This window comes from Caretta caretta, chromosome 1 (genome assembly GCF_965140235.1).
Source record: "Caretta caretta isolate rCarCar2 chromosome 1, rCarCar1.hap1, whole genome shotgun sequence".
Classification (NCBI taxonomy): Eukaryota; Metazoa; Chordata; order Testudines; family Cheloniidae; genus Caretta; species Caretta caretta.
In genome coordinates this window covers 263,027,338-263,051,861 of record NC_134206.1, presented here as the reverse complement: position 1 = coordinate 263,051,861, position 24,524 = coordinate 263,027,338, and the positions used below count along the sequence as shown (strand labels likewise).

Below are 24,524 nucleotides of genomic sequence, written 5' to 3'. Positions count from 1 at the left end.
TGAATAATTCACAATCACCCTATAGGCTAGCATATGTTCATTGGACAATTATGAATAACAAAGATGAGTCAAAATCGTGGATAATTTCTGAAACCAGGATCAAATTCATTAGCTATGTTGTTCATAATGAATAGTTCACTCGACTCTAGACCTGGTTAATTCTTGACCTCTGTGGAGACTGCAAGTTGTGTAGGTGATTATTTGCAATGTGAGCAATCTGTCCTAGTAGGAACTAGACTTAGACCCTCCAACGCTCCACGCAAAGCCATCAGATGGTAACAACTTTCAGTCGCTACTGACCTGGGGGTGGTTTCGGACAAATAAACTGAAAGTTAAAGACTCCATGTCCCCATTCCCCAGGTCTCTGAGCTGCTTATTCCTTCATTGTAAGTATGTTTAGATTATTACTGTTTCCCCAAGGTGGGGGCCTCAACCTTCTCTGATCTCCGAGGATCTTTTCCAATTTTATCTTAGGGGAAAGTGCAAAATCTAGTGCCCATTAAAGACAAGGGAAAGGCTCCTGTTGATTTCCCTGGTGTTGGACTGGGGCCCCTAGGAAGGAGCAGTGTGTTATGAACTTTCAGCTGTATTAAAGAATTTAGGGGGCACATTCAGCATCTCCATGATCATATTGTGATATCCTTTGAAGTTCTGTGCACAGATCAAAGCTAGAAGATGATCCTGAGCTTTTAGAACAGGCCACGTCCCAGTGCTTTCTTTAACTCGTCCCCTTTATCGATAAAAAATAACACTTGGCACTTCTGTGGTGCCTTCCCTTTGAAGGTCTCAAAGCACTAGAGAAACGTTAACGCAGTGAGCATCACAACCCCCTGTGAGAGGGGGAAAGTGATGCCAGAGGAGCTGGGCCCGACAGACTTGCCCAAGATCACACAGCATGTCAGTGGCAGAAGTTAGAGACATGTTTCCAGCCGGTCCTGTGCTCCTGCCACAGACTGCAGAAGAGTTCTGCTTCTCTTCTTTTTATTGTCTGGACAAATGCAGCTGCCTTCACACCACTTTTCTTTAGCATTCAGTGTGAGCCCAGCATCTCGGTATGGTATAAATCATTTTCTCCTTCACGTTTTGGGAGGAGTTTGTGACCTTGAGAGCCTGAAAGTACTTGCCCAGTGGTGGGTAACCTGCGGGTGGGTGCTCTGATTGTGGCAGGTCAAAAGGTAGGTATTTCTCTGCTGGGACCAGCCAAGTCAGTTTGGTGAAATGGTTACAATCTGGCCCCGTATAAAAGGGCCCAGTTTTTTTGCAAAGGAAACATATTGCTTTATATGCACTGGATTCAGATTAGCTACTGTTCACCTTTCATTAATGCCAATTTACCCCACACAGATTGCAGCTGCACCTGACTCCTGACCTGCGTTGCACTACCACTGCTTGTTGTTTTTGTCCTAGATTTCTCTACACAACTCTGGCAGTACAACTTGGTCCTGTCAAGGAGCATCCCTTCCCCTGCTGTTTTAGTCCATGTGGGCCCTCCTGTGCAGAAACAGTAATGGAATGTAGGGCTAGAAATGTAGGGCTGGAGAGGTCATCTAATCCAGCCCCCTGCACTGAGGCAGGACCAAGTACACCTAGATCAGGGGTTCTCAACCTGGGGGTTGGGACCCCTCAAGGGGTCGTGAGGGTATTACATTGGGGGGGTCGTGAGCTGTCAGGCTCCACCCCAAACCCCGCTTTGCATACCAAAAGAAACTACACCATTTGCTCAAGAAACTCCCTGAAAAAGCACAAGAACAAATCCGCACAGACACACCCCTGCAACCCCGACCAGGGGTATTGTATCTGCTACCCAAGATCCATAAACCTGGAAATCCTGGGTGCCCCATCATCTCAGGCATCGGCACCCTGACAGCAGGATTGTCTGGCTATGTAGACTCCCTCCTCAGGCCCTACGCTACCAGCACTCCCAGCTATCTTCGAGACACCACTGACTTCCTGAGGAAACTACAATCCATCGGTGATCTTCCTGAAAACACCATCCTGGCCACTATGGATGTAGAAGCCCTCTACACCAACATTCCACGCAAAGATGGACTACAAGCCGTCAGGAACAGTATCCCCAATAATATCATGGCAAACCTGGTGGCTGAATTTTGTGACTTTGTCCTCACCCATAACTATTTCACATTTGGGGACAATGTATACCTTCAAATCAGCGGCACTGCTATGGGTACCCGCATGGCCCCACAGTATGCCAACATTTTTATGGCTGACTTAGAACAACACTTCCTCAGCTCTCGTCCCCTAATGCCCCTTCTCTACTTGCGCTGCATTGATGATCATTGATGGTCATCATCTGGACCCATGGAAAAGAAGCCCTTGAGGAATTCCACCATGATTTCAACAATTTCTATCCCACCATCAACCTCAGCCTGGACCAGTCCACACAAGAGATCCACTTCCTGGACGCTATGATGCTAATAAGCGATGGTCACATAAACACCACCCTACACCGGAAACCTACTGACCGCTATTCCTACCTACATGCCTCCAGCTTTCATCCAGACCACACCACACGATCCATTGTCGACAGCCAAGCTCTACGATACAACCCGCATTTGCTCCAACCCCTCAGACAGAGACAAACACCTACAAGATCTCTATCAAGCATTTTTACAACTACAATACCCACCTGCTGAAGTGAAGAAACAGATTGACAGAGCCAGAAGAGTACCCAGAAGTCACCTACTACAGAACAGGCCCAACAAAGAAAATAACAGAACGCCACTAGCCATCACCTTCAGCCCCCAACTAAAACCTCTCCAACGCATCATCAAGGATCTACAACCTATCCTGAAGGATGACCCATCACTCTAACAGATCTTGGGAGACAGGCCAGTCCTTGCTTACAGACAGCCCCCCAACCTGAAGTAAATACTCACTAGCAACCACACACCGCACAACAGAACCACTAACCCAGGAACCTATCCTTGCAACAAAGCCCGTTGCCAACTGTGTCCACATATCTATTCAGGGGACACCATCATAGGGCCTAATCACATCAGCCACACTATCAGAGGGTCGTTCACCTGCACATCTACCAATGTGATATATGCCATCATGTGCCAGCAATGCCCCTCTGCCATGTACATTGGTCAAACTGGACAGTCTCTACGTAAAAGAATAAATGGACACAAATCAGACGTCAAGAATTATGACATTCATAAACCAGTCGGAGAACACTTCAATCTCTCTGGTCACTCGATTACAGACCTAAAAGTGGCAATTCTTCAACAAAAAAACTTCAAAAACCAGACTCCAATGAGAGACTGCTGAATTGGAATTAATTTGCAAACTGGATACAATTAACTTAGGCTTGAATAGAGACTGGGAGTGGATGGGTCATTACACAAAGTAAAACTATTTCCCCATGTTTATCCCCCTCCCATACACCCCCCACTGTTCCTCAGACGTTCTTGTCAACTGCTGGAAATGGCCCACTTTGATTATCACTACAAAAGGTTTTTTCTCCCCCCACTCTCCTACTGGTAATAGCTCACCTTACCTGATCACTCTTGTTACAGTGTGTATGGTAACACCCATTGTTTCATGTTCTCTGTGTATATAAAATCTCCCCACTGTATTTTCCACTGAAATGCATCCGATGAAGTGAGCTGTAGCTCACGAAAGCTTATGCTCAAATAAATTTGTTAGTCTCTAAGGTGCCACAAGTCCTCCTTTTCTTTTAATGTTTATAATGGTGTTAAATATATAAAAAAGTGTTTTTAATTTATAAAGGTGGGGGTCGCACTCGGAGTCTTGCTGTGTGAAAGGGGTCACCAGTACAAAAGTTTGAGAATCACTGACCTAGACCATCCCTGATGACTGGTATCTGTCCAACCTGTTCTTAAACACCTCCAATGATGGGGATTCCACAACCTCCCTGGGAAGCTTATTGCAGAGTTTAACTGTCCTTTCAGTTAAAAAGTTTTTCCTAATCTAAATCTCTCTTGCTGCAGATTAATCCTGTTACTTCTTGTCCTCCCTTCAGTGAATGGGGAGAACATTTGATCACCATCCTCTTTCTAATAGCCCTTAATATTTGAAGACTGTTATCGGGTGCCTGCTCAGTCTTCTTTTCACAAATTAAACGTGCCCAGTTTTTATAACTTTCCCTCATAGTTCAGGTCTTCTAAACCGTTTATCATTTTTGTTGCTCTCTTCTGGATGCTCTTCAGTTTGTTCACAGCTTTCCTAAAGTGTGGCACCCAGAAATGGACACGGTACTCCAGCTGAGGCCTCCCCAGTGATGACTAGAGCTGAAGTGAATGAGGTTTTCATAATATGGACCCATCTCCTCAGGGAGTAATGAGACCTGCCATGCTTGATTTTGTCCTATTTATCGAGATATCTATAATGTGTCTGTTGCCCTGGTGTCTGCAGCTAAAGTTACAAAAAAGCAAACAGACAGTCTGTACAGCTAAATTCAGTACAGCTGTAATCTCCCTGCTGTCTGTGTGTGTCTGTGACTTTGTGACCACTTCAAGATTTGATTCCTAATCTCCAGACTAATTTTACATCTTGTTAAACAGAAAGGGGAAGCCTAGAGGCAGCTGCCCAGACCTCGGCCACAGCTTCTCCTTTCTGTACTATTTAGACTAAATTTGTTAGTCTCTAAGGTGCCACAAGTACTCCTTTTCTTTTGTTTAGACCTAGTTCCTCTTTCTAGTTGGGCAAGCAAAGCAAGGCACTACACTCCACTCGACAGCATTTCTCTGTCACTTTTGAGAACTGCACCAGACCAATTCCAAAATTTAGGGGAATATTCTAGGTATTGATGGGTAGAACCCTAGTGAGCTGGGTGAAAACCAGGAAAGCCTCATTTCCACTGAAATCAGGCCCACAGAACTCCCATTTGGTACTGCAGGCAGAGGAAGCTCTGGTGCCCTCTGGTAAGCTGCTGCCTGCATGTAGAACAGACCAGGTCAGTCACACACCTCGTTCCTTATGTAGGCTGAGTTGTAAACTCAGCTGGGCCCCTTCATCACTCCAGCCCTTCCCTCCCCTAGTGAGGCCGCTCAGTCCCCCACTCCAGCTGGGCCCCTTGCCCTCCACTTCACTTCAGTCAGCCCCTCCCCAGCTGGGCCTTCGTTAGCACTTGGATTACACAGACAGATTGGCTACATGAGCAGGGAAGTGTGCGACCCTCTAGTATGACTGCTTGACCATTCTTCTTTTTCCAGCACCTTACCGAGCTGCCCCTGATGGGATGGATGTTCCCCTAGTTGTACTCATAGCAGTGCCCTTGAATTGCAAACACAGGTTCCGAGTCATTCCTGGAGAATCCAGTGCAAGGGGGGGCAGCTGGACCCTGCCCTATTCTGGAGCTGCTGGGGGCTGGTTCAGCCCCTCATGTAGGTTAAGCAGCCCTTGGGACTGTCTTACTTTGTGCCCTGAATCTCACGGTGCTTGTGGGCCTTGTGGTAACTGGTAAATATCTGGGGTGTAGGAAAGCCCCTGCAGAGGTGTAGAGCCAGCTCTGGGTTGGCCAGAGAGGCCCTCTAGGCTAGAGGTATTCCCCAGCAGTGCCAGGCTGCTGCTTTGCTTTACATTGTATCCCCACTTCTGACTCCTGGCAAATAGCACCTGAAATTTGTCTTTGTCACTAACTTAAATGGACGGGTAGAAGATCCACAGGGAGCAGATGATAAAGACCATACCATTTTTACACAATCATGTATGTTCACAATCAATCCCAAGTATTCAAAATCATGAGGTAGGCCCCCAAAATCATGTGATTGGCTTAAATCGGGAAATTTTTAAAAAAGTAATACCTTTGGGGTTCTTTCTGTCTTTGGGGGATGTAGCATTTAGGGGTCACGTTCTCAAGCTTTTCTCCACAACCATGAAGGTTAGAAACAGTAGGGTTTGTTTTTAAATAAAAGCTGAGCATCTCACATCATCACATGACTCCAGGAGCTGGGGCTTTAAGGAAAGCACCAGATATTCCAAGAGTCACAGTAAAATTGCGCAAGCTGACAACATTGCACTTTTTCTAACCATAACCACATGTATACGCCTGATGCAAGCCCTTTAGAACTTCTTCCTGTGAGTGAAGCACTGTGTTGTGCAGATGTGCTCAGAACGGGGTTAGAAGGCTGGCAGCCTGTCTGTACTAGTGTTCCCATCAGCACTACTGCCATTGTAGCTCCACCAGTGAGAGCAGCCCTGGAAATATTTAGGAAAAGGCCTAGTTTTGACAGGGCCACCCAGAGAGGAGCAGTTTACCCCAAGAGCCTGTTTGAGAGGGCCCCCCAAACTGAGTGGCATTGAGACCTGACCAGGGGGCTGCAGTGCCACTCATGGAATTTGGCCTGGTGGGCCCTCCAACATGAGGGCCAAACTTGAGTGGTGCGGTGATCCCATGTGCCAGGTCACAATGCCCAGAGCGGGGAGCTGGGCCTAACCCCATGGGACAGGAGCTGAACCACTGCTGTGGGATGAGTGCGGGGTGGACTCCCCTCCAACCCGCCCCGAACCCCTGCACTGCCCTTCAGTGGTCATTTTTTTTTTCCAAAGGGAGGGCCTCAGTTTCAGATTTTACCCCAGGCCTCCCAAAACCCTCTGTTCAGCCCTGAGTGTCAGCACCCCCAAAGGGAACAGTCAGGAGGGAAGAATGACTGGAGCGTAGCGTGCAGGGCAGGTTACGTAGGAACAAGAAATGAGCAAAAGTGGAGTCAGAGGCTCTGGAGAGATTGGGGAACAAGGAGACATTTGAGCTGTAAGTGGAAAGTGAGGGGAAATCAGTGCAGATTCAAGAAGAGGGGAGGGAGTTGGGGCCAGCAGAAGGAAAGGAAGACTATCACGGCAGCGAAGTGTTAAATGGACCGGAGGGAGGAAGCAGGGGATGGCTAAAGAGGAGGAAGGTGCTGTGGCCAAGGCAGAGATTACTAGAGCAGGAGCAAAAGAAAAGGAGTACTTGTGGCACCTTAGAGACTCACAAATTTATTTGAGCATAAGCTTTCGTGAGCTACAGCTCACTTCATCGGACTAATACTTTGGCAGTGGGAATGGAGAGGGAAGGATACAGTTGGGAGATACTGTGTAGATAAGCAGCAGGATCTGACTATGAACACAGTGCAAGCCAAAGCAAATACATTTCTTCCATTCAACCTATTATAGAAGGTCTCCTAAGGCAGAAGTGAGGAAGAAAGACTAGAAAAATCAAGCCAAACCAGGAAGAACTGGGGCTGCCAAGTAAATGGATGTAGCTAAAGGCACTTCACCCATCCAGATTCCCAGTGTGATCTATTGGGAAGTGTTTCCCCTCTCTGCTCCTGTCTGGAGTATCTCCCAGGACAGAGCTCATCGGAATGAGCACAAAGTGGGCTTCTTTACTGGGGCTGCCGGACACAGACTGGCTCTGTAGTTGTCTCTGGTTCTGTAACAACCTGAGTAGCCAACCACAGCGTGTGCTGCCTGAAATCCCCACACAGGCCCCCCCAACCCCCAGTTACGTGAGCACTGCATTGTAAACCCGGGTCTGTGGGACCTGGGCTTGTGGACTCTGTTTTGAATACTGTGCTTGAGAGCCCATGCCAATGGTCCAGCTCAGAGAGCATATTGGGAGGGTGTGTCGCTGAACTACAGGGCTGGCGGCGAGTGTACGTTCAGGACATCGGAGTGCTCTGGGCCATTGCTAGTGGATGATGGCACTGGAGTATACTGGGTAGGATTCAGTGGTGCTTTGGGGTGCAGCTGTCACCACGGAGATGCTTGGGGGGGCAGGCATGGTGTTGGACTGAGCCATTTTGCTATGGCAGACTGGAATGTGTGTGGTGTAATGGAGTGAATGCAGGAGGATTTCTGTGCAAACCGGAATGAGTCACTGAGAGGAGGACCTGACACTGTGGTGCTTTGAAGGATGTGTGGGGCAGGATGCAAGTATCTTACTCTGGTTCTTTGGGGGTGCAGGGCCCTGCACAGTATGTGGTGGCGTAGTGGGGTACACGTAGAATATTATGAGGCCATAGAGGTGGGATGCTGGGGTGCAGGTGGTGTAGTAACATGCAGAATTACAGTCAGCGCTCTGGGTTACTCACAGATTGCTGTACGGGAGATGGGGTTTGTGGGGGAATGCAGTGAAAACAGTGAAAACACTCTCAGGCAGCTGGACTGGAGGGAAGAGGAAGTGGGGCTAGGGAAGGAACCCTAACACCATAATGAGTGGATGATACAACCTCCCCTCTGAGGTAAACAAAGGCAGAGAGGGATGACTAACAACTAGAGCCACTGTAGAACCCTACACAGATAGGTCGGCTGGGGTGGCCTCAAGCTGATAACAAAGGGCCATGATTTGCATAGAGCTGGGTTGGGGGAGTGGGCTGGACATGCCATATCGCATCATATTCCTCCCCACTGTCAGTCTGTGTGTGGTGGATGGGTGGACGGAGCCCTGTGACCCTCTGGATGACCCACTGCGGTGGGCGAATCCCCTGAGTGGACCCCATTGATTTCTCTTTCCACTGAAGGGTTTTTGTCTCTCTCTTATCAGCATTTATCCCTCGCTCCAGATTAATGAAGTTGGCAGCCTTTGTCTCTGGCCTAGCCCTAGTGGCCTGTGCCCTGGCTCTGGAGAATGGGCTCATGCGGGTGCCCCCGATGGGCTGGCTGGCGTGGGAGAGGTTTCGCTGCAACACTGACTGCAAGACGGACCCTGACAACTGCATCAGGTGAGTAAGGCAACGCCAGGGGCTGCGTCCGGAAGTGCTGTGTGCAGATGACGAGGGGTGAGGAGAGAAAGGAAGGTGAAAGGGCAAACTACCCCCACTTTTGGCTCGCCCTGCAGCTGAGGGCACCATGAGGAGTTCCCATGCTTCCCCTCTGTGTGTCAAGGGCTAAAGCATCACCTTTTTGTAGTGCTCTGTTTGAACAGTGTTTGATTTCAGAGCTTTGGAGAGCAAAGGCAGAGGGGAAACTCTGAACCTTGGGCTGAGTCAGTGTCCCTTCTCACCTCACTCAGGGACACCCCAAGCAGCGCCAGCATCCCCCTCCACTTCATCTCCTCCCCCCCATTCAGAGACACCTCGGTCAGAGTCCGTCCCTTCCATGCCCTATCTCCTCCCCACCCCTCACTCACCAGTCATGAGTCCCCCACCCTTGCCCCCACCACCTCTTTGCCAGCTGGGGGAAATAAAAGGCTTGGGTGGTAGGTATGGGGTTGGAGCAGAGACATTTGGGGGAGTGGCGGAGGAGGCTGCAGAGAAGCAGGAGCTAGGTTGTGCCATTGCATCCTGCTCAGGAGGATCTGAGGTGAGAGAACCAGACTCATTTCACTCGTGACTCAAGTCAGAAGTGAGGCAAAGATCACTAACCCCTGTACCATCACATCTCCGTGCCATGAAGAGTCATTTTAAAACATTGTGAAAGCCATTGAAATTGCTGCACTTGGTCGGTACACTGGTCCATCTCATCTGTCTCCCACTGTTAGCAGCACCAACATCTCCTGCTTCAGAGGAAGACTTAAATTGTCATCACATGCTTAATTGTGCAATATGGCATCCTGGAGGGACACTTCTTCCTGGCTGCAGCTGGGGGGAGTGTTACCTGCACACATTAGGGTACCTCACCTTTTCCCAGTCCATAGGGCTCCAGGCGAAAAGCACCTATCCTTACCCAATTTGTAGGGCTCAAAGCCACCCATACCCACTTTGTAGGGCTCAGGGTGTAACTAACCTGGTCAATTTAAGTACCCACACCCTTTCCCAATACGTAGGGCTTCGGGTGTATACTACTTCTGCAGGACCTTTTACCAGTGAAAGAGCCTTACACAGTAATATACTATATAACTTCTGTTTATTAACAGTCACCAAAAACAGAGTGCACATGTTACACATACAGTGCCCACCACTCTCAATAAGACTGATGAACTTTTCTTGATGGCCAGTCAGGATCAGGTCCATCTGGGGGACTCCAGTTTCTGCACAGAGTCATTGGGAGAGTGTTGAGGTCTGGCAGCTCTGATCTTTGGGGCTGTGTCCTGGAGTAGTTCCCAAAGAACTTCCTTTTGGACCCCAGGTTATATAGTGAAATTTGAGTTCTTTTTAGCTATACCTTAACCAATCATTATACTAAACTTTTACTAACCAATCCTAACATAGTTTAACAAAATTCTTTGACCAATTCTACCCCACCACCTTAATGTACAACCAGCAAAATTAATTATGTAACAGACAGAAACAATTAAAGAACCACACAGAGACCATACAGATAAACAATAGGGAAGTGGGGACCATAATGACAAAACCATTAAAAAAAAAAGTTAAAAAAATGAGGATTTCATAACCATTGATAAGTGATTTCTTGACAAATAGGATGCTATCAAACTAAGTTTGTTTTTTTTAACCATCTTAAGATCTGTTTCTTTATCTGGTGATAGTGGGTGCCATAGGACAGGATCGCCTTCTTAACAGCCCGATATTACATTGTTTTAATGTAATTTAGATGGAATGTGAGGATGTGACTTCCTGCTTTTCAGCTAATTGCTGCTGCTTGGCTGCTCTTTTAATCTGGCTGCAGACGAAGGCCTTCGGCTTTAGGCCTTACAATATGGCTGCAGACATAGGCCTTATCCTTACAGGAGGGATGGGGTGCTCCACGTGTGACCTGAAGCCACAGGGTTGACATCCCTCTTAATTGTACTCCAGCTGGTGTCTCTGCATTTGCTGTTCTTATTCATGGAAATGTCAGATCTAATTTGGGAATCTCCTGTCCGGTGTATGGAATCCCAGCAGATCTTTCAACACCTCCCATAGAAACAAGACACTTTTTTTGAAGGGGAGGGACAATGTTTCCTCTCTCTCCCGGAGCAGAAACACCCTGGGGCCCCCACGCTGTGGGGAATCAGGATGCTGCTCGTTTCTGTGATGAGGCCACCAAGAAGTACTGTGCTTAAAGCAGAATGCCCTTTGGTCTTTGTAGCACCAGCCTGAGGTCTGAAACATTGTCAGCCGGTCCCTTGTCTTGACCCTGTAAAATGATCAAGCAGCCATTTCCCTGGCTCCGCTCCTTGCTCTTTGATCCTGCTGACAGTCGGGGAAGGTGGAGGAGGAGGATCTTGCAGTGTGGCCTGGTTGCAAAAGGACTCAGGCTCTGGAGCAGAGTATGCAGAGACCTCACAGCACGGGTGCCAAGCAGGGATTGCTGATTTACACAGAATATGAATGAGCCCGCTCTATGTATTTTTTTTTCCACTTAGCTAGTCTATATAATCATATGTTCCTATTACTGTGACTCTTGCACAACCTCCCTCCCGCCCTGTGGTCATTCTGTGACACCCCTTACAGCAGCTCATCTCAGATGCCAAGCTATTCTGCATGGTCACCACCTCCCAGCACTCTGCGGTGCTGGTCCTGCTTGGGGTCTCTGGATGCTACTGTAATACATATCATAACTGTAGCCACTCCCCCTGAGGGGTGGACAAAGCCTCCCCTGCCCTTTCTTCTCCCACCAATATTTGGAGCTTGTCCATTCTCTTTGCATCGCCTGGCTTTTTACTTCCTGATGTCTCCACTTGAGTGACTCCTTGCTGTGCCAGGTACATGGGGGGGGCCAGCCCCTGAGAAATCGGTGACCATACTACTAGCTGGCAAGGGGTGGAAAGCCCAGTACACAGGGGACAATAGAGTAAATAAAACAAATCCCAGCAAAGGAATGGCACACCAGAAATAACTGCATAACAAAGGTTTCAGAGTAGCAGCCATGTTAGTCTGTATCCATAAAAAGAAAAGGAGTACTTGTGGCACCGTAGAGACTAACAAATTTATTTGAGCATAAGAGTGACCAGGAAAGGTGAGCTATTACCAGCAGGAGGGGGGGGGGGGGGGAAGGATGGGATCTTTTGTAGTGATGATCAAGGTGGGCCATTTCCAGCACTTTTCAAGAACAGTAGGAGGGGAAATACACAAGGGGAAATAGTTTTACTTTGTGTAATGACCCATCCACTCCCAGTCTTTATTCAAGCCTAAGTTAATTGTATCCAGTTTACAAATTAATTCCAATTCAGCAGTCTATCCTTGGAGTCTGTTTTTGAAGTTTTTTTGTTGAAGAATTGCCACTTTTAGTGCTGGAAATGGCCCACCTTGATTATCACTACAAAAGATTCCTTCCACACACACTCCCGCTCTCCTGCTGGTAATAGCTCACCTTTCCTGGTCACTCTTGTTACAGTCTGTATGGTAACACCCATTGTTTCATGTTCTCTGTGTATATAAAATCTCTGCACAATATTTTCCACTGTATGCATCCGATGAAGTGAGCTGTAGCTCACAAAAGCTTATGCTCTAATAAATTTGTTAGTCTCTAAGGTGCCACAAGTACTCTTCTTTTTGCATAATGAAAGGGGAATTTATTAGGAACAGGAAGCTAGGATTTGGAGAAGGAAAGGGTTAACGTTAACTAATTGATAAACATGGATAAATAAGCCATGTCCCCACCTCCAAACACTCTCACACTCCTCCAACTCTGTCTTCCCACGGAAGATACTAGGCTGAGGTTGTGTGGCCTGAGATGGAGTGTTGCAGCGCTGTGGGATTGACTGACTTCAATAAAAGTCACCTTCATGGTTTTTTTTTTCTTCATCCCTGGGCGGGACAGGGTGCTCTCCAGACTCTGTCCAGGCCTGCTCTTCCCTGGCCTGGAATCCTCCTGCTCTCGACTGCCTCTTGGCAGCATGTGCAGGGTTGGATTGATCTCTCCCTGGACGCCGGTCCCTGCAATGCTGGAGCTGCCCGATCCATGCAACTAGAGTTTCAGAGAAGTGGGAGTTCAATGACGACTCCCTGATCCGCACTCGCTGTCTCTCTCCTGTCTGTCCAGGCCCAGATCACCTCATGCAGAAGCCTCCCAAGTCCCTGTTGTCCCTGGTAGGGGTTTCTAACTCCTTCTGCCCCCTCTCCTAGCTCCAAGCGGGCCGGGAATGGGGTGAGCAATATGACAGCAATTTGACAGCAATATGAGTTGTAGCCGTTTTGGTGGGGCCCCCCGAGGCTCAGTCTGGAGCCCAGGAGCTGACAAACTCCAGGTGGGGGTCACATGGCCAACGAGGGAGGGGGTTAGACCATCTCCGTACAGGCCTCGTGAGGTCCCCACCAACGATTCCATGTTCTGTTCTGGGACCTCGGTAACGGAGCGAGATTGAGAAACTGGAGAGAATTTAAAGAACAAAACTGCTGCTGGGGTTGGAGGGGGTGACTTGAAAGGAGAGAGCGAATGGACAAAATGCATTGGTTTGCACAGGCCACTTGGGGACTGAGGGGCGGGATCTAGCTACTGTTGACAAATGCCTGGAGGGTGTAAACAGCAAGGTGAGGAAAGAGGGAGGATGGTTCAGTGGTTACAGCACTAGCCTGGGACCTGGGAGCCCCAGGTTCATTTTGCTGCTCCCCATAGACTCCATTGCCCCATCTTCCAAAGGGGGATAACAGCACTTTCCTATCTCACAGGGGTGCGGTGAGGATAAATGCATTTCACGTGGTGAGGGGCTCAGATACTACAGTCACGGGGGGCAGATAAATGCCTTACAATTGGTCAGACTCCGAGAGCTACAAGGAGGAGTAACGGGAAACATTTCCTATTGATGAGATCTGGTAGAGAAGGGAATAGACTCCCAGGGGAAGTGGACATTGCTGGAGTCCTTTAAAACGGGGCTGGACAAAGACTTTGAGATTCTGCTGTGGAGACCAGACCCCTGCACTGACAGTGACAGGGGAAGATGGAACCTAAAAGGTCTTTTCTGTCTTGGTTAAAGGTTCAGTGACTCAATGGTTTTTGTAGTAGCCTTTGGGGCTAAAGAGGAGCAGGTGCTAAGTGTTGTTGTTAATAATGGGTTTATTTGTTTTGTTACCTCTGCCTGCTCTGAGCCTGTTCTCTCTCTCTCTCTCTCTCTCTCTCTCTCCCCCCCCATCCCCGAGGCAGCGAGAAGCTTTTTGTTGACATGATAGATTGTCTAGCGGATGATGGCTGGAAGGAGCTGGGCTATGTGTATGTGAACATAGATGATTGCTGGATGGCGAAGAAGCGGGACGCAAAGGGGCAACTGATCCCGGATCCTGAGCGGTTTCCCAGTGGGATCAAAGCCTTGGCGGATTACGTGAGCTGATTCTTTTCGTGTAAAGACAGGATCCAGAGAGGGAAGGGGATGGGGAGCAGGGTGGTATTTCTTGGTATTTCAGTCACATCACATCTCGTGGCCTTGAGGCATGAGGTCTGTGACCTGAGAGATGAGAGGTGACGTTGTAGAGCAGTGAGAGATGCTAAAGCACTGTCCACTCTGACACGTTCCCCCCCACAAACACACACCTGCCCCGAGTGGCAGCCAGGGATTTTCAGGCTCTCTCTCACAGCCCTGTCCTTTGCACAGGCGCACTCTCGGGGGCTGAAGTTGGGCATCTATGGAGACATGGGCACTTACACGTGCAGTGGCTACCCAGGCACCACGCTGGACCGGGTCGAACAGGATGCCCTGACCTTCGCGGAGTGGGGCGTGGACATGCTGAAGCTGGATGGCTGCTACTCATCAGAAGAAGAGCAGGCCCAGGGTAAAGACTGTCTCCTGGGCTGTGTGAACTTGGAGCCACGCCACTGTTACTGTCCTTGGTGTCAGAGAAACTGAGAAGACATTTTTTCTTTATGCTAAAGCAGAGGCTCTCGCAGCCTGTGGGCCACCCCAGATGGGGGCTCCTGCACATATCAGGGGAATGGGGCTGCCATCTCGATTCCTATTCACCATCTCCATAACTCATTGCATTGATGCTCACGGTGCTTCCCATGGGGCAGTCTCTGAGGACACTGGTGGCGTGTTTCAAGAGGGGTGTGCAGAAATGGCTGAACATGGGACTGTGGCTTGGTAAAAGGCTGAGAATCCCTCTGCTAATGGGCACAAACCCATGTCGTGTCCTTGTGCCTCCCATTCTGGATCTTCACCTCCGAGCTTGGTCCCTAGCTGGGATTTTAGAAGGTAGCCAAGATACCTGCTTTACAGTGGGGCTACAGAACCTTCAGAGATGAGCTTACATGTGCATAGGATGTTGTGGTGGGGGGGGGTGGGGGGAGGTTGTCCTTACTGGCCATAAGGCAGAGCTTTTTTTCTGCAGAAATCCCATTGGTGGCCAGAGAGTGGCTTGTCTGATGGGTCTGTATTTTGGTGCGGGACCTGGTGGTTTGGCAGTGCTGATAGTGTGTGTGTGTCGGGGGGGGATAGGTTTCAGCCTCAGGATCTGAGTATGGGTGAAGAAGCCCTCAAATACTTGATTTCTTAAGGAAGGCAGCTTCTGTTATTGGCCTCTCCCCTCCGCGCCCCTCCCTCCCCCCAATCCCTGAGCCCCTTTCTTTCCACTTGTGTGTCTCTTAAAATAGCCCATTCAAAATCCATGTAACTAGGTTCATCTGAGTGATCATTCCATAAAGGGCTGCTGTTTTCCCCCTGGTCAATGCCAGCCATTTCCTTGACCAATTGGATTTCTTGTCTCTCACAGGCTACCCTAAAATGGCAATGGCCTTGAATGCAACAGGCCGCCCCATTGCCTATTCCTGCAGCTGGCCAGCCTATCGGGGAGGGCTTCCACCCAAGGTAAGGCTCACCCTGGCAGATCCTGGGGTTCCTTTGATTTTCCTCTAAACATCCTGCACTGACTGTCCTGGGGGGAGCGTTGTATGAATTCCTAATGCCTTCCTTTCCTACCCCTCCTCCACCCCAGTTGCTATGATTGGCTTGTGGGCACTGATCTCCCAAAGGGACCGTGAGCCGTCAGACAGGCTGTGGATCCATGTGGAAGGATGCCAGGTCGGGGTGCAGGAGGAAGGGCAGTGGTACCAGTCTTCGGACCATGTTGTTAATGTAAAAGGACACTCCTGAAAAGTGGTGATGTCTACAGGAGAATCACTGAAGTTAAATGTGGAAAAGAGGCCTGTAGGACACGTCTTGTCCATCCATATCCCAACCAACCCAGGATCATTCCCTACCCATATATTCTTCAGAGTTTCAGAGGAACAGCCGTGTTAGTCTGTATTCGCAAAAAGAAAAGGAGTACTTGTGGCACCTTAGAGACTAACCAATTTATTTGAGCATGAGCTTTCGTGAGCTACAGCTCACTTCATCAGATGCATACCGTGGAAACTGCAGCAGACTTTATATACACACAGAGAATATGAAACAATACCTCCTCCCACCCCACTGTCCTGCTGGTAATAGCTTATCTAAAGTGATCAACAGGTGGGCCATTTCCAGCACAAATCCAGGTTTTCTCACCCTCCACCCCCCCACACAAATTCACTCTCCTGCTGGTGCTAGCCCATCCAAAGTGACAACTCTTTACATAATCAAGTCGGGCTATTTCCTGCATAGATCCAGGTTTTCTCACATCCCCCCCACCCCCATACACACACAAACTCACTCTCCTGCTGGTAATAGCTCATCATGAATAGGTCGGAATATGAACAAGAGGCTGCTCGGCAGCTCTCCAACACGAGTTTCTACAAGCCATTACCCTATGATCCCACTGAGAGTTACCAAAAGCAACTACAGCATTTGCTCAAGAAACTTCCTGAAAAAGCACAAGATCAAATCCGCACAGACACACCCCTGGAACCCCGACCTGGGATATTCTATCTACTACCCAAGATCCATAAACCTGGAAATCCTGGGCGCCCCATCATCTCAGGCATTGGCACCCTGACAGCAGGATTGTCTGGCTATGTAGACTCCCTCCTCAGGCCCTACGCTACCAGCACTCCCAGCTACCTTCGAGACACCACTGACTTCCTGAGGAAACTTCAATCCATCGGTGATCTTCCTGATAACACCATCCTGGCTACTATGGATGTAGAAGCCCTCTACACCAACATTCCACACAAAGATGGACTACAAGCCGTCAAGAACACTATCCCCGATAATGTCACGGCTAACCTGGTGGCTGAACTTTGTGACTTTGTCCTTACCCATAACTATTTCACATTTGGGGACAATGTATACCTTCAGATCAGCGGCACTGCTATGGGTACCCACATGGCCCCACAGTATGCCAACATTTTTATGGCTGATTTAGAACAACGCTTCCTCAGCTCTCGTCCCCTAAAGCCCCTACTCTACTTGCGCTATATTGATGACATCTTCATCATCTGGACCCATGGAAAAGAAGCCCTTGAGGAATTCCACCATGATTTCAACAATTTCCATCCCACCACCAACCTCAGCCTGGTCCAGTCCACACAAGAGATCCACTTCCTGGACACTACAGTGCTAATAAACAATGGCCACATAAACACCACCCTATACCGGAAACCTACTGACCGCTATTCCTACCTGCATGCCTCCAGCTTTCACCCTGACCACACCACACGATCCATCGTCTACAGCCAAGCTCTGCGATACAACCGCATTTGCTCCAACCCCTCAGACAGAGACAAACACCTACAAGATCTCTGTCAAGCTTTCTTACAACTACAATACCCACCTGCAGAAGTAAAGAAACAGATTGATAGAGCCAGAAGAGTTCCCAGAAGTTACCTACTACAGGACAGGCCTAACAAAGAAAATAACAGAACGCCACTAGCGGTCACCTTCAGCCCCCAACTAAAACCCCTCCAACGCATTATTAAGGATCTACAACCTATCCTAAAGGATGACCCAACACTCTCACAAGTCTTGGGAGACAGGCCAGTCCTTGCCTACAGACAGCCCCGCAACCTGAAGCAAATACTCACCAACAACCACATACCACACAACAGAACCACTAACCCAGGAACTTATCCTTGCAACAAAGCCCGTTGCCAATTGTGCCCACATATCTATTCAGGGGACACCATCACAGGGCCTAATAACATCAGCCACACTATCAGAGGCTCGTTCACCTGCACATCCACCAATGTGATATATGCCATCATGTGCCAGCAATGCCCCTCTGCCATGTACATTGGTCAAACTGGACAGTCTCTACGTAAAAGAATAAATGGACACAAATCAGATGTCAAGAATTATAACATTCATAAACCAGTCGGAGAACACTTCAATCTCTCTGGTCACGCAATCACAGACATGAAGGTCGCTATCTTAAAACAAAAAAACTTCAAATCCAGACTCCAGCGAGAAACTGCTGAATTGGAATTCATTTGCAAATTGGATACTATTAATTTAGGCTTAAATAGAGACTGGGAGTGGCTAAGTCATTATGCAAGGTAGCCTGTTTCCTCTTGTTTTTTCCTATCCCCCCCCCAGATGTTCTGGTTTAACTTGGATTTAAACTTGGAGAGTGGTCAGTTTAGATGAGCTATTACCAGCAGGAGAGTGAGTTTGTGTGTGTATGGGGGTGGGGGGGATGTGAGAAAACCTGGATCTATGCAGGAAATAGCCCGACTTGATTATGTAAAGAGTTGTCACTTTGGATGGGCTAGCACCAGCAGGAGAGTGAATTTGTGTGGGGGGGTGGAGGGTGAGAAAACCTGGATTTGTGCTGGAAATGGCCCACCTGTTGATCACTTTAGATAAGCTATTACCAGCAGGACAGTGGGGTGGGAGGAGGTATTGTTTCATATTCTCTGTGTGTATATAAAGTCTGCTGCAGTTTCCACGGTATGCATCTGATGAAGTGAGCTGTAGCTCACGAAAGCTCATGCTCAAATAAATTGGTTAGTCTCTAAGGTGCCACAAGTACTCCTTTTCATTCTTCAGAGTGTTGTCCAGTTTTGAATGTCTCCAGTGATTGGCCTTCCACCAACTCCTCTGGGAGACTCCTCCATAGTGGAGCATGAGTTTTACCTTGGCACACTCTCATTCCACCCTCGCCTGCACTCTAGGCCTTTGGATCACCCTGATCAATTCCTCTCCGCCCCCTCCTTATTGCTTACACCCTTCAAGTGTACTCGTGGATGGTCATTGTGTCTTCCCCCACCCCCAGTTACCTCTAGCTGGTTAGCCAGGCTGTACGACTTTTCCCACAAATGAGGCACCTTGCCCCTTAGTTGCTTGGTGTTGCACTTCTCTGAATTCCCTCACATCTATCAACACCTTTTGGGCCCTGAGGCTCTCAGAACTGAGCCCAGCGTTCCTACTGAGTCTCACCGGTGGCTTCTGAACTAGCAATGATACATACAGTGGGGCTGGGGGGAGGGGTGGTATTTTTCCCCCCTCCCCATAACAAAGGTGCATCCCATAGTGCTGTGGGCACATCCCCCCTCTCCCATTCACCTGAGCTCCTCTCCCTCCCCCGCCGTACACCTTGTTCTCTTCCAGGTGAACTACACCCTCCTGGCGAACATCTGTAACCTCTGGCGTAACTATGGTGACATTCAGGACTCCTGGAACAGCATCCTCTCCATCGTGGACTGGTTTTCAGCAAATCAGGATGTGCTGCAGCCGGTGGCCGGCCCTGGCCACTGGAATGACCCAGACATGGTAACTTTGTGCTGTGGAGGGGAGGGTCTCCAGGGATTTCTTGTCTAGAAGCAGGGTGGAGAATTGGCAGGAATTCGTTAGCCCGTGGCACACCATACAGGTCTGTAGGCTGCCAGAGCTACCTAAGCCGTATGCCACATCCCTCATCCACCCTGAAAGGCCCTGTCTAGATTAGGGGCAAAGTGGGGGTTTAAATGTGTTAGTATTTTAATTAATGCATATTTAACATCACTAAGCACAGATGGGAATGGGCACCTTTATGACTGTGTTAGCTGGGCATGCTCCACCCGCGGGGGAGGGAAAGGGCTTGCCAGGATGCCAGTGGGCTGGGTCCTGCCACTGAGAGCAGCAGTTGTCTTACTAATGTGTACCCCGCCCTCCCTTCTGCTCTTCCTCTCTCTCCCTCTCCGCCCTCCCCGTCTGTGCCACAGCTGATCATTGGAAACTTTGGCCTCAGCTATGAACAGTCCCGATCCCAGATGGCCTTATGGACGGTGCTGGCTGCCCCGCTCTTCATGTCCACGGACCTCCGCACCCTCTCCCGCAGCTCCAGGGAGATCCTGCAGAACCGACTGATGATCAAAATCAACCAGGACCCCTTGGGAATCCAGGGACGCAGAGTCCTTAGGGTACAGAAGGGAGCATGTGGGAACCTGATAGCATGAGGGCCCAGGAGAGGGAAGTAGATGGGGGAATAGCTGTTGAGAGGGCCTAGCTGGGCGTCAGGGGAGAAGGTGACCCGAGCCTGGGAATGGCTATGGTTAGCTGGGGATTTACAGGGTTAGTATAATATTGGGGAGGCCTCCACAGGCGGAGGGGAGGTGCCCCCGGGAACGCTTGAACTAAGACGCGCTTGTTAAACAGCTGTAGTATTACTCTCCTCCATTTGCACCCCACTGGACTTGGCTGCTTGGTTTGACCTCCAATGCCCGCCCTTGTCTGTTAGTTTGGAAAGAGTTAATCTTGGTGCTCTGGGCCCACCGGTGGGTAGGGCAGCCACTAAACTACCCGAGTTCACTCCCTCCTGCTGATGCCTGGTGTATCAGTGTCTGGCTGGTCCCCTCGAGCCCAACAGAGAGACTTGATCTGTGCTGCTTCTGGGCCCCTGCCAGGGCAGGTTCATGAGCCACCCCAAGAGCTGATGAGCGTTTGGGGGAGCGGGTGGCAGCTGCAGAGAGAGGTGCAGAGAAGCTGGAGATGCACCTAGACTCCCTCTCTCTGCTCCCCCTGTGCTTCCCTAGGAGAAGTCTCAGATCGAGGTGTTCCTGCGTCCGCTTTCCCACTCAGCCAGTGCCCTGGTCTTCCTCAGCCGGCGGACAGACATGCCATACCGCTACACCATCTCCCTCAGCAAGCTCAACTTCTCCGCCAGTGCCGTGTACGAGGTGAGCAGGGAAAACACAGCAGGTCCGGTCCCATGCCAATGCCCCTGCCGTGCAGGCCACTTATCTCCGCGGAGCGGGGAGCCCAGCCCCCATGTTCACGCACGATGCTTTGGGGTTCAGAGTCCCCCTCCTACTCTCTGCCCCTGAACGTAGTGTTTGTCCTGTCTCCCCACCCTCAGCCTCACACAACATGTAGTACTGTTGGAGACCACAAGCCAAGTCCACACACCCAGTTACCTACACGCGCTGGGGCTGGGATTTATTCCCTCCCCTGGCATAGTCATGCCAGGGATTAGGCTGCACTCTGAATGCTGCAGTCCTGAATGCGGGCAACTGGGCCCTACACATTGTGGGGGTGGGGAAACACCTACAAAGCTCCTGCCCCTATTCTTACTCCAAGATGGGGAAGGAGGGGATGGGGTGGCGAGTGACTGTACCAAAACACTGACTAGCCTGGCTCTGGGACTTCGATGGTGTGCTTGCAGTTAGGCTGTGGTCCTCGTGGCTCTCACGGACTAACGTGGGTTACATGAGTGTGTGGATGAGAGATTTCTAGGAGGTGATGGGGGAGGGTTATCCTGTGCCTTTGGTTTCTTAGGCACATTCTGACTCTGGGTATTTTCAATGGAGCCGTTCCCACTCCTGCAGCCTCTGATCAAAATCCCTTGGGGTTGGATCCAGTAGTTTGCCCTTGTTGTGTAGCCTTACTGTGCCCTGCTTATTCGGCCTGCCAGAGCGGGCTGCGCTTACTGGGATCTCTCATCTGCCTTGGAAGTAAATGGGGTTTTTACATACTTTTGGGATGAGAGGCATCATGGAAATGCTGGTAACAACCATGTCTCTTCCAGGCACAGGATGTGTACAGTGGCGGGATCATCAGCGGCCTGAAGGCTGGAGAGAACTTCACTGTCATCGTCAACCCCTCGGGAGTAGTCATGTGGTACCTCTATCCCACAATGTACGTGGATCAACCCTTGGACTTTGTCAGACAGCACCCCCAGGGGAAGGGCTTCCACCCATTTGCACTGTGAAGCCAATCGGAGGAAGAGGCTGGGGGGCCAGCTGTGGGTACATGTTGCTCTCTGGCCAGGAGCGACTCCTAATGATCTACATTTACCCGCTTTGTGCCTTAGTTTTCCTCTCTGTCAACCAGGGAGAACTGTTAACCCTCACCTCACGCCTGGGAGGTAGGTAATTCATTACTGATTGTAAAGTGCTTTGAGACCCTTCCCTTGATGGTGCCAGACAAGTGCAGAACGCAGTCACTGTGAGCAATTGCTAACTCTCGCTAATTGAACACTTGCTAGAGGAGCTGCATGTAGTATCGCAGCTCAGTGAAGAGGTCATTTCCCCTAGTTTTGCAGTAAGGCCTTCGATCTGACCCCTGCTATACCTGTCATGAGGAGTGAGTCTCCCTGGAGGTGCTATACTGGCAATCACATGTTCCATGCGGGGGAACTTTTCTACCCAAGATCGTCCCTAGGCATATGCAGAATACGCAGCTGCATAGGGCACCATGAAATGTGGGGCACCAAATTGCTCCAAATTTTATGGTGCCCTAGGCAGCTGCATGCATACGCGGCAGCACCAGCTCTGGCAGCCAGCCCTATTCCCCAGCTGGCCCACTCACGGGCTGTGCCCACTGCAAGGGGCAGGGCCATCCCTGGGGGGTGTGGGGCCTGGGACAACTCCCTCCACCCCATCTCTTTCCCCCTGCTCCACCCTGGGCCTACCTCCATTCCACCCCTTCCCCCCCGCGCTGGAAGCAGGGGTTGGGCCTGACCCCGGACTCTCCGGCAACGGCAGGAAGCGGAGCAACCCGGCCCCAGCCCGCTCCACTCCACCAGCTCCCAGCTGCGTCACTCCGCTTCCCACTGCCAGTGAGTGTGGGGGGCGGTCCTTTCCCCTCCCACAAGCGACATGGCTGGGAGCCGGGGCGGCGAGAGCGGAACGGGTTGGGGCTGGGTCGCTTCACTTCCCACTACTGGTGAGTGCGGCCAGGGGACGGTCTTTTCTCCAACCCCTCACGACTGGGGCTGGGTCGTCCTGCTTCCTGCTGTGGTTGCCAGACCCCCCCTAATCCCCTGGGCTCCATGTGGGGCCCCCCACAGCTCCTGCCTCTGTCGTTCTGCAGCCCTTGAGTGTGGGCGTCCCCCTCCCTCTGGAGGGCCGGACCCCCCGGGGGAGCTCTGGCTGCATAGGGCACCATAATTTATAGGGACGGGGCTGTTTCTACCATTTCCTTCGCTTAGAATGACAACTTCCGGCAGTTGAACTCACCCCCTGCCAGTTGTGAAAGCATTAACGCCTGCAGGAGGCAGCATTGTCCGGTAGCCAGAGCAGGGCCCTGGGCGTTAGAAACTCCTGAATTTCAATGTTGCCTCTGCACATACCCCAGCAGTTGCTAAAGGTGATGTCTGCACTACCCCTGCTACAGTGGCACACTTATGGGGCTGCAGCACCCTTGTGTAGACACTTCCTGCACTGATGGGTGGGGCTTTTCCATTAGAGTTGTCAATCCCACCTCTCCAAGAAGCGGGTGGCTAGGTCAATGTCAATAGCAGGGGCTAGACCAACCTAACTGCTGTGCTCAGGGTGTATAATTTGTCACAGCCCTGACCCATGGAGCTAGGTTGATCTAATTTTTAAAGTGTAGACCAGCGGTTCTCAACCCAAGACCCAATCAACACACAGCTGCGGCCTATGTGACATCCTCACAGCCACACAGGTAGTATCTATGTTGTGTGGATGCGGCCATTGTAACACCCAGAGAGCTGCATGTGTGGCCCACAATGGTAGATCAGTTGGGGACCATGGGTGTAGACCAAGCTTTAGTTTCCCCATCTGTAAATTGGGGACAGTACCACATGAAGATTATTAGTCATTTTTAGCACTTAACATCTTCCAAGTGCCCTACAAATAGGAGCTGGGTCATCCCAGAATCTGACCTTGGGTGAGCCTTAGTATTGCCCAATATTGAGGCACAGGAAGGCTATACAATAAATCAATGGCAGAGCAGAAATTAAACAGGACTGCCTGACTCCTGCTCACCCAGCCTGCCTCTTCAGTTAATTCACAGGGTGGAGATTTACAGTGTTCTCCATTGATTTATGCCTTATCGGCCTTAGAAAAACACTACTGCTCAATGTACACAGCAGAGAAAGCAGCAGTGTAGCGTCTGGGTCACTGCCTGACTGGGGCTCAGAACCACTTGTGCCCCCCACCATCTTGTCCAGGGGAGAATTGCCTCATGTTAGCACTAGCCTGTCCAGCAGCTGAGCTGGTTGTTCCTGCTGGATGGGGACAGGCTCCCTTCCTTCTCAAGCTGCCCAACATTCCAGGATTTCTCAGGGAAAGGCAGCTGTGTACATATTTATAAGTTTCCATGACCAATAGCCTTTTACCATTAATACACTGCCAGGGGACTGCGTTAGGTGCCTGTCACTTGCATTATGGGCCTCAGACCACAGCTGGTTGCACTCCATTGTCTGAAAGGGAACCCTGTTCCTATGTGTGACACTATGTTGTGCTAGAGAATTAATGTTTGAATAACATGTGTGTATGGGCAGAAGAGGAACGTTGATAGGCTATTTTCCTTCCAGTTACAACATTCCACTAGCTTCTTCATCCCTGCTGGGCCCAAACTGACAGGTCAAGGGCTGGGGGAAGGGCTAGTCTGGGAGAATTCTGCACCAATTAAAAATTCTGCACCCAATATTAAAATTTTTCAAAATTCA

General features: G+C 50.0%; 1 protein-coding gene across 3 annotated transcripts in view; it reads left to right on the top strand.

Annotated features, from left to right (window-relative positions):
• NAGA (alpha-N-acetylgalactosaminidase) overlaps positions 1-24,524 on the top strand; it is a 25,989-nt gene extending 1,465 nt beyond the window's left edge. Inside the window, exons 2-10 of one of the 3 annotated variants that reach the window (XR_012666390.1) lie at positions 8,529-8,687; positions 13,930-14,104; positions 14,375-14,552; positions 15,489-15,583; positions 19,241-19,402; positions 19,834-20,031; positions 20,644-20,787; positions 21,636-22,270; positions 22,350-24,524. Coding sequence is in view for 2 of the 3 variants with exons in the window: in XM_048835289.2 (XP_048691246.1) it covers positions 8,533-8,687; positions 13,930-14,104; positions 14,375-14,552; positions 15,489-15,583; positions 19,241-19,402; positions 19,834-20,031; positions 20,644-20,787; positions 21,636-21,818 (1,290 nt within the window). In the remaining variant the exon portion in view is untranslated. Of the gene's footprint in view, positions 1-8,509; positions 8,688-13,929; positions 14,105-14,374; positions 14,553-15,488; positions 15,584-19,240; positions 19,403-19,833; positions 20,032-20,643; positions 20,788-21,635 lie in introns of all 3 variants that reach the window. The other 2 variants (XM_048835289.2, XM_048835290.2) reach the window with 2 other exon arrangements.